Genomic DNA, 11,093 nt, shown 5'->3' on the forward strand with positions numbered 1-11,093 from the left:
AATTGTTCCTCCTGCCCACTACAAGACACAGAATTAACAACCTGGGAGAAACAGCTTCTAGGAAATAGCGGAGAATCTACCATAAGGAGGCTGTCTGCATATCCAAAAGCCCTAAATCTTCTGTTGGGCATCTTTGATGTTTTTGCTTGCAAACATTAAAATAAATAAATAAATAAAATATGTGACTACACTTATCCTAAAACATCTTTCTGGTTCTTTTTATTTGTCAACTCTAACATGGTCTCTGAAGTCCTTCCTGAAAATCCTCATTGTTACAGAAATGCCTAGGTCTGTACACATTCTAGCTGATGTCTGTAAAATTAAAATACATACATTACAAAGCAAGGTATTAAAAATTAAGCAAACTGAGCAACCTGAAGTTTCTAGCTACACTGAAAGCCACAAATATTCTTTCTTATTGCTTTATTCTTAGGTTCTTTTCAGTGCTACATCAACAGAGCTTGTTTTGATTAGCTTGTGAATTCTTAATACATGTTTTCAATCCTGAATTTGGATAACAACTAATACAAAAAAGAACTCAGCTGTATTTCTTAAACTAAAAGAAAGTCTTATTCTGTGCAAAGCCAACATTTTGCCAACTGGTTTATGGAAGGATTTTGTAAATAGCACTATCTTTTCTATCCATTTTACCGCCTCATCTATGGGTCAAACCCCCACCATAGAACCTGACAGAGCAAGAAGGTCACATCCTGAGATATCTCAAACCAAGAAAAATAATCATTGTATACGCATTCTTTCCTAATATGGCAAAATTCATGGCATTGTTTGTATTTAAGAGCAAGATCACAGTATCTTTAATCCAGACTTCCAAAGTTCCAAAAGATTCAGAATTGAAATGTCACATGAATGATTTTAAACCGTTCAGCTCTTAGGCACAATAATACTCTATTTATGTACAGACAGCATTATAAATATTCAACAATTTAAAGACTATGCCTTGATGGCAACATAGCAGAACCTTCTGTTCTAATTACAGGAAATCACTTTCCTTATTACCAGCTTTTGAAGTAGTGAATGGCGAGCTACTGACTTGCTGTAATACTTTTCAGCACAGAAATACTTTGTGAGGCATCATAAGGTGATATTCAGCAGTGTAAAGTAGTAACTAGTTAACTGTGCCCAATCCTACCCAGTTCTAAACAGAGGACACTAGTACATTCAGCTGCAACTGGAAAGAATGAAGGTAGCAGATGGTAATTTGTGATACTGAGTAGGCCTGGATAAAGGTGGTTGGAAATTCAGGTTAATGTCTGATATACAAGGTGTTGCATTCACAGCATCGAACTTCCTCATGTGTAGATGGTAATGTGGCTCGTTATGGACACATTAGAGAAAATAACTTCTACTAAAGTACGTATACCAACTTTCCTTGTACATTTATCTTCAAAAAAAAACGCTTGATTAAGCTACAAGATAACCATAGACCAGGATGGCATGTGTATCACCAGATGAAATTCCTTTTCCATATGTCTGTACAATGTCAGAGATGGACGTCTGATTTCCACTTCATTATCTTTCAAACTGTTACTGATGAAGTGATGGCTATTTACGTGACATTTTATGCCACAAGATGAGATACAGGACTGAATGCATGTATCTGACCCTGAGTTTGTGAATGTGGAAGAGAGAGACTGCGAGTGAAATAAATTCAGTTTGGAGTCCCCTTTAATTTAAGAAACTCCAGCAATCTAAGTAAAATTATCCCTCTAGCATATGCTATTCCTGCCCTTTTGCCAGAAGCAACTAACTAAAGGAAAAGAGAATGAAAGCCAGTTACATGTGCCAATACATGTGCCATTTGACAACTTCTAAGTACCGACCACTGCAATACTATACGCAATACTCCAATATAGAGTACATCAAAAACTCAATGTTCAAAGCAGTTGTATAAGTAAAAACACTAGATTCTGTACTCAGGCTTTCTGTTGACAATATGTGAGAAGACTGTTCCAATAATGGACTTTCCCTGTTTTTAAATAATGGAAGATAACAAAAACCATACCAGTGTGTTGGCTTCAATATTACTGTATCTGCATCATGCTGATGTCTGCAGATTAGAAATCTAGTACTGATGAAAAAGACACTAAGAAAAAGCAAAATATCTAGTTACAAATATGATATTTCTCTGCACTAATTTCAAAGATGACAAAACACTTCATTTGTACATTCCTTTTACATCAAAGGACGAGTTACAAGTCTGAAGTAGTAAAGAAAGGGCTGTTACTATCCCCAACCTTCACTCTGTTTTGTTGCCCTTTTTGCAAATTTAGCCTCATATTAAAATGCCGAGGAAGATGTCACTGTTCAGACTGCAGTGTTTATTCCACCCACTAGGTCTGAGACCAGCGTCACTATTAAGACTGTCAAGGACAGTGCCCAGAATCACAAACTGTTGTTAGATATTAAACACCTTCAGCAAGTTTTCATTTTTTTTTTCATGAAAAACACTTTTCTGTATGCTGAAGACTGTTTAGAATGGCTGCAGAAACTGTAAACTTATGAGTGGGAGATTTTACTGGAAGTGTGGGATGTTTAATTACATATCAAGGGGAAATTACACCGGTTTTCTTTTTTGCATTTATACAGAGGTTTGTTTAACCACTTCAAATACTTATCCTGAGGAGAGGATCTCTCTACTAATTCTGTGATTTTAGGCTTAATTTATTAAACGTATTTTTACGTCTTCTAATGTTCTTCAAAACATTACTGCTTCTATCATTAATGTACTGACAGACATGCATTATAGAGTTAAGATAATCTTCTCAAGAGTATTTTTTACCTGTGACAACTAGGTCAGATTTCAATGTTTTAAGCATTAAACCCTATGTCTTAACCAGTTTCATACTTATTTCTCTGAAGCTGGAATGGAAAACTACAAATATTTTCCTGTAATACAGCAATTATTCTGGAAAGGAACACATTAAGAAGTACAAACTACATACATATTTCTCGTGTACACCATTTTTGTAATGTACCACCTTTTAGGTTCTGATGTTGTGCTCTGAAGTGTTACACAAAACTTAATCCAATTTCATTGCAAAATAAAAATGTACAGACCCAAAAATTATAGTCATGAGCTAACTATCCAAATGTATACTGTGAATAGAACTTATATCTGGTCCTAAGAATAGTATTCCATGGTATTTTGAATGAAGGAGAATGCCCATTATGGACAAATGTTATTAAGACTTGTGTACTTTTAAAGTACATTAATTACATGGGTAACTTAAAGCTCTTCAGAAAGCAGTGAACTTTTCCACCAAACTACAAGTTAAATAGGCCAGTGCCATACTCAGGCAGAAATTCTCATCGCTACCAAGTAATGAAGTACATTATTTTTCAATACTATTGTTTATTGAGATCAACAGTGTCCCAGTAGGCCTTTCCTTATGGAGAGGTGGTGGCCACATTACAAAGATGTCAGTTACAAAACAAGGGGTCTGAGACATCACCAGAAGGTGAAAAAATATAGACTATACCTGTGAATCATAAGATTATAGAATCATCTAGGTTGAAAAAGGCCTTCAAGATCACCAAGTTCAACCATCAACCTGGCCTACTGAGTTCCATCAGTAAATCCCTTGGAGACATGTCCACAGATCTCTTAAATACCTCCAGGGATAGGGATTCCACCTCACATTCCCTGGGAAGCCCATTCCAATGCCTGACCAAATGGTAAGCCTTATGGTAGAGACCAAAATTTGGATCAGGTAATTTACTGGTCACATCATTTAGACTATAAACTACTTAGAAGCTTTCTCAGTTTGGTAAAAAAAAAAAAAAAAAAAAAAAAAAAAAAAAAAAAAGTTAATTACCAAGATGTATTCCGGAATATCTCAATATGCAAAGTTACTCTATTCTGGTACTTATGCCGATGTATCACAAAGATATACAAACATCCCTCCTCATTTCCAGGTATTTTGGAATTTTACTTACTATTACCATCAGAAGAAACCCCCTATTGTTAACTAAGTGTCCAAGATTCTGAAAGGATGACAGTTGTATTGTACGAGACATTTACCACTAGTAATGTTAGATCTTTGTTAAAATGTATAGTAGCAATTTGAGATTTCTTTTTAAACTTTACTTCTCAATGGGGTAAACAAAAACTAAACTTTACATAATTCAATTTAAGATGAATACAGTAGTCGTTTGTTTATTTACAAAAATAGTTTTAGTAAATACATAAGAGATCTCATTGCATTTCTAAGAGATAATGCAAAAAATGAAGTACATTAGAAGACTTTACATATCAGCAATATTGAAAATCCCTTAAGTCTTCTATAGCAATCACCACTACACTGAGTTTAAAAGTATAAACTACTAAGAATCTTACATACAATTAAATCAAATCTCATAAGCAAAATTTGAATTCTTCAACACAAATGTGGATGATGTATTTCTAGGAGTGAAAAATCTCCCTCTCTCCTTTCCACTTGCTTGCATAAAAGATGCCACAGTACTATGAAAACACGTTTAAAAAGTCCTAAGGGAAAGGTTTCCTAGGGTCTTTGAAATTCCTCCTTTTCCTATTTCTTTACAGATTTCTAACACCAACCCTGTTCTTGTAGTTTCTCAAACAAGGCAAAAAGAAAAATACCCTCTAGATATAATCTTTAGATTTTCTATTATATGTCTCAGGTTCCTTTTGGCTTTTGAAGTAAATGCAACCTGAAATCTACAGTTATATTACCAACTGTATTTTAATTTTAGTTAGTCTTTTAGCATGAAGAATATGTGGTATTTGATAGCACTATTGCCCATTCTTACAAGAATCATATAAGGTCGTGATTTAATTAATGAAATTACCTGAAAATACTTTTTGGTTGATCATGTGTGTCACTTATGTTTTTATTTATACTATTATAGACAGAAAAAAAAGCATTGCTTCAGGTTCCTATCTCTATGGTAAAAAGCACAGGGCAAGGAGCTACTACTACCTATCTATATAAAAATTTACTGTAACAAAAAGCATACCATCATTTTCCCCTTTTCAAGCAAATATAATCATATTTATAATCATTTTGAGTTAGAATTTCCATAATTTTAATAGCAAAATCAAGCTGGATTTTAAAACACTTCTTATGTAGTAATTTTGATCAAACAGTTAGACTTTGAGCCATGGATGAGTCAAGCTGTACAGAGATAGACACATATTACTTGCAGGTATAAACCTACCTTTGAGCTAGTCTATTTTAATTCCTAAAGTAAAAGCTATGTGACACAGGAGCATTCTCCACCATGGAAGTGCCTAGGCTTATTAATTCGAACATCGTCTCCTCCAAAGAGTTTGTTGTTGTTGTTGTTGTTGTTTCCTGTATTTTTGTTTCAGTTATACTTGTCTCTTCCTCTACCATCTCTAAGATTATTCTTGCTGTGTAGAATGACGGTAAGAAAATATCGGAAAATTCAATATAATCCTAGCCAAAAGCCACTACACATACTACTCTCTAGAAAGCACTGAATACCAATACAAAGAATTGTCTGGCATCAGAATCTGAAAATCTACTCAGCACAAACATCTATTATTTCTAGAAACAGAAATCTTGAAATTTTCTATAAATTTCAGCCTACAGCATCTCAAGATGTTAGTGCTACTGGACTCCATGCTGCATTATTTTTTGCTTAGAATGCAATGGAAAAATCAACACCTTCTAGTGCAGCCTCCCAAACACCTTTTCTACTACTGATAGCAATAAAATGGCATGTGCCCTGTATCAGAAGTTTATATTGTGTGTATTGTCCCTGTGCTTCTTGTACCACATTGAATAAGCACGCTTAGTATTCAAAATGCTCTTACAAGTTTCAGGTTGATAAGTACTATAGCCCTCTTTGATAATTAATATCCACAAAATGATTATAGGTGTTGATACTTTATTCTTAAAGTACTTGTTGTATTCAGCACATGCACTATTATGTAGAACTTAGAGGAAAAAGATTTGTGAAAAGGCATATGACCTTCTTCCCACTACAATGGCCATCCCCTAATTAAGCAATGCATCTGATAGTCATTAACAGGAATGAGATAATGAATCACTTTCTCTCTTCTTTGTTAATTTGCTGTAACCAAGCGGCTAATGGATGTCAGAGCTGAGTGATTGCACTGATTATAGTGATTTATAGTTGCAACAAAACAATTTAAAACCATTCTGATTATTCATGTTAAAGATGCTTTATGTTTTGTTTACTAAATGTTTTATGTTCCCCCTCATGCCCCTCTGCACACAATGAGACAGGTCTTCCTGGAAAACTTGAAAGTTCAAAGATTTTTTTATTGTTTCAGAGTCAGGCATTTCATTTTGTTTATATATATATATATTAAAAAAAAAAGTTTACCCAGTAGAAATGAAAAGCCTTAGGGTGGAAAGAAAACTTCAGTGGTGCCTAGTTCAAAAGAAGACGGAAATAAGAGGAAATAAGGCAAACTTCAAGCCACTTACCTTAGGGCTCCCAGTCCCTTCCTCATTCTCTGCAGACACATCAGTAGCCAGTATCTCTGCTTTGATGATATCCAGAGCCCTAAGAATCCAGCTGTGTTGCCGTTTGATTTGCCTCTGTAGTTCCTTCCATTGACTTGCAATCATCTGCAACATGTCCTTCAGTCCTTCTCCAAAATGAAGGGGAAAAAAAGTAAATTTTAAACTCAACTGCATCTTTAGAAATTATTCCTTAATCAAAGAATTAGTAGGATATTTAAAAGAATAAATAATATAACAATAATTTAAACATTTTCTCAGAAACGAGTCCAAACATATTATTCATCCTGTAAACAATATTATAGGGTCAAAACATTTCTTTCAGCTATTATGTTAAATTTTGATTATATTTCAGATTATTTTTTTAAAAAAGAAAATCCCACATAAACTGATTTCTATGCAGTAGGGTGATTTCTATGTGATTTCTATGGTGCTCACACCCCCTCTAATATCTAATTTTTAAACATATAATCTTCCAAATATATTCTCTTACCTTCATCTCCTGTTAATATTTCCAGTAGTTTACACATTACCACTTTCTACGTATAGGATGACATGTGCTACCTTTCTCTGCTATGACTTTTATACCCATTTGGAACTATGCATACAAGTCACTGATTTCCTATAGCTTTCACATTACAGGGATCATCTGCCTGACATCGTGAAACAATAGAGGCACAATGTATAACACGATCTGAAAAAATGTAAACCAAAGGATAACTTCAACCTGGTAAAAAGCATGCTAAGTAGGCCAAAATTAAGATGGCATTCGTAGCAGTATATGCTGATTAAAACCCTATTATCATACAAGTCACGCAAACATCTAAAAATATAGGGGGTGGTAGGGATAGAGAAAGGGAAATCAGTATATCACTCCCCCTCCCCTCAATTTAAGGCCTCTGCAGAAAAAGACAAGCCTAACCAAAGGAAAAAGGCATTTTTAATTTTAATCTATTCCTCATAAATATATTAAAATCAAGTAAGAATTAGTTTAAGTGGCAAAATAAAGCTTTATCAATGCAATTACCCATGCAGGGTATGTAAAAATATATATGTATGTATTTGAAATCCTAATTCATTATCTTAATGTTATTTCCGTAGCACCTACATCAAAGAATGTGTCAGTGTGAAGTTTTCAATGATGTGATTTCAATTGAAACTCAGCTGAGCAGCAAGTCCAAAATAAAATGAACAGACTATTTGCAGGCAGTATTTCATTTTATAAGTATCACTGCATTGTATGCAGTATATGAAACATTTATAAATCTTGAAGGTCAATCTGATAATGTAAATATTAATAATACATAAGGAAGTGAATATATGCAGTAATTTACAGCAATGCTTCTTCATTCTTTAATAGTCTGGAGACATAAAGACTTGCAATATTTCAGAAGGATTTACCTGATTTGTGAGATACAATAAGCTCAAGAAGTTGACGTCCTTCTTCTACCACTGCTTCTTTTAAAGCACAATGGCTATCCACATTCAACTTAAAACTCTGCAAAAGAAAAAAAAAAAAAAAAAGAAAAAGAAAAAAGAAAAAAAACCCTCAGCATCAGACATTGGAGAGGCAGTTATCAGAAAACACATGTACAAAATTACTTGCTGCTTTTTATCAAGAACCACATCCCCATTTACCCAATAGCCAAACTATTTTGTGATACTAAAAACTATTGATATTTTGGATCTGGGCTCAAAATGTTTCCATTAGATCAGCAAAGTGCATCTGTGTCGAAACAGCTGACAAATCTAGAAATTCATTAGGTTTTATGAAAAGTCACAACCCGTAGGCTATATCTGGAGTAACAGTGTTCTATAAAATACACTAAATTTATGCCATCACATATGAGCTCTGTTTTTTTCAGATTTCTTTGAAATGTTGGTGATAGCACTATTTATGAAACCATAAAAAAAATACAGCATTGAATATATTGGCCTTATGTGCACTCATACAAATCTATTAATATTGTTTCAGAGTTAGCTCTCACATCCGTTTTCAAAGAACAAATCAGACTGCTTTAGATCTTTGCATTCTTAATTTGTAAAGCAAGTATTTTTCATCTTTTTTGCACTAACGGTTTTACTAGTTGTGCAATTTTGTACTTTTTTTTTTTTTTGACAAATTGCATTGAAAGCTGGTAATAGATAGAGGAACTGGAAGCATGATCTACTCTGTGCTATGCCATTTTGCAAACCACTGATAATTTAGTTGGAGAAAATTGTGAATTATTTGGCAGAGCTTCTCACTCATATTTGCATGTAAGAAATAGAAACAAAATATAATAATGGAGTTCTTGCTGTATTTAACCGTAAATCATGTACAACCCTGAACACACACACATGGAACCCTTGTTCTCTTTGAAATGCCTACAGAATGAATGAGAAAAATATTTGACTCTTTGGAAGAAAAGAGTTTTGCTCTCTCATGGGAATGAATTAACTGGCAGAGATTAAAGGCAACTTTGCAAGTGCACATTTGTAGCTTCTGGTTTTTATAAAGCTTATTTATACTTCTCCAAATGCTACCAACCATTCTAGTACTGAAGTAGCAGACACCACAAAATACTAAAAGTCCTCCTTTCTTAGGGAAGTGACCATTTCCTTTCTTTTCTAGCTCCTGTAATCATGCTGATTGGCATAAGAGAATATAGTATTGCCAGAACTGTAATAGAATGATGTTCTTTTACTGTATTATGGTTGAAAAAAAGCATGTTGCTCAGGCAAACTGTTAACAGCCTTTCAGCCAGCAGTCTAGTTGACAGTAACAAAATGTTTTTGAGAATTCTCCCCTCAAACAGAGTAGCAAACGGGAATTCTACTACCTTCAGCATTTTGTCTAGCCCAGCTTTCCCTGTACAGGCACCTGAAAATAATGTTCTGTACCAGGTGTTGAACAACTGGATCAGCCAGCAAGTTAAAAATGAAAAATTATCCCCACAGTTTGACTGGCCTGTTCTTAAATCTAGAGTTTTGTGAACCCAAATCTAGAAGTTCTTTTTTCTTCGTAAGAGCCCGTCTGAACGAGCACTGACAATATTTAATTTACTGTTTACTTAAAACAGGCTTGTACTGAATAGTTTGTAATCATGCACTTCACAGGAAATGCACTACGCGTGTGCCTCACACAGCAAAAGAGAACCTAAAGGACCTGAGAGTAGGTTGTGTAATTTCATATAATTGAAGTTGAGTATAGATGCAGCTGGATGTGGCAGTGTCTCAAGATGATGTGGATGTGTTTGATAGGAAAATTGGAAAAGATGAGGTATTCTTTTTCATTAGGAAAAAAAAAAGAGACTTGCTGTCCTAGAAAAGATTCGCTTAACATAACGCACCAGATACTACAATACAGCTTGATTTTCAGGTGCACCTATTAACCAGTAATAATGTTAACTGAAGAAGTAAAATACGATGAATAAAGATGGGGGCAAACTTTTGGGTTTTGACTAGCAATATTCTACTTGTGCAAAATTCTGATTTTACAGATAAATGGCACAAATGGCATGGCACAAATACTGTGAACATACATGAAATTTAACAGAAATAAATTCTTATCAGCACATACACGTCAACAGGAGGGAACCATTTTAAGTATAAATACAAACAGAGGCAAAGGAAAGTGTCAGTTGATGTAGTGAAGTGTGAGTTTTGGATTTAGAATCATATGCATATAATTTCTTATGAGTGGCAATTTCCTACCAAAAAGGAACAAATGGACCAGGATCACGAGAAAGAATAACCTTCAATCAGTGCATCAGTGCTCATGGTTCCTCATATCTGTGTGGCAGAAAATGTGACACACAAAAGATGAAGACTTGAAGAAGTAACAAGCATTACATGTATATGCAATGGAGAGATGTAAATTCACACAGCTGAAGACAAAATCAGACCAAATTATTGAAATGGAGTAGGACGATGCGAACAAAGAGGTCCTCTCCCATCCGGGATGTTTCCCATTCCCTACTGTTTACTTTTAGGGTATTTGGAAAATTATAACTCTAACAGCGTGTGACCCAGGTACTCTGTTCCCTTCCTCTGATCTTCCCTGATAATGAACGGAGCCCTTGCATCTGAAGAGCGGAAAAGAAGGAAGTCAATTAATCAAAGCCATTTTTCCAGACACATTTGCAGCTATGGAGCAGTTTAAATATCACACATGAGCACATACACATTATGGAAAATGCATGGGCATTGGCCTGACAGCAGCTTTTTAAACAACACATTAATGTCATCCCTAGCAGTACAGTGTATATAACACAGTTTACAAGCTGCAACAAGCAAAATCTCCTTATGAAGTTCTCTGTGCTTACTTCTTACAATCAGCAAGCACTTACATATAAATATCAACTCTTCTTATTTAGCAAGAAAGGAAAAGAGAGGCAAGAATCATGCAATTTTATTGAAGCTACAGGACTGTAAATAAAGACTCCAAAAGTGAAAAGTACTGAGCCCCCATTGACAACATGTGGCAAAGGAGCCCACCCTTAACAAAATGAAGGTAATTGTGTCCTGATTTTTAGGAAACTTATTTATCCATTGGATGACAATACTCCAGAACCAACATGGGAGGAAAAAAAAAAAAAAAAAAAAAAAAAAAAA

General features: G+C 34.6%; 1 protein-coding gene across 6 annotated transcripts in view; it reads right to left on the reverse strand.

Moving 5' to 3' along the window:
- Positions 1-11,093, reverse strand: part of AKAP6 (A-kinase anchoring protein 6) — a 273,748-nt gene that overhangs the window by 138,243 nt on the left and 124,412 nt on the right. For 5 of the 6 annotated variants that reach the window (XM_035328137.1, XM_035328139.1, XM_035328141.1 and 2 more), the window contains 2 exons: positions 7,899-7,995; positions 6,462-6,628 (listed from right to left, as the gene is read on the reverse strand). In XM_035328137.1, the coding sequence (XP_035184028.1) occupies positions 6,462-6,628; positions 7,899-7,995 (264 nt within the window). The remainder of the gene's footprint in view (positions 1-6,461; positions 6,629-7,898; positions 7,996-11,093) is intronic. The other variant, XM_035328142.1, reaches the window with a different exon arrangement.

The sequence above is a fragment of the Oxyura jamaicensis genome, chromosome 5, assembly GCF_011077185.1.
Source record: "Oxyura jamaicensis isolate SHBP4307 breed ruddy duck chromosome 5, BPBGC_Ojam_1.0, whole genome shotgun sequence".
In the NCBI taxonomy this organism is placed as follows: Eukaryota; Metazoa; Chordata; class Aves; order Anseriformes; family Anatidae; genus Oxyura; species Oxyura jamaicensis.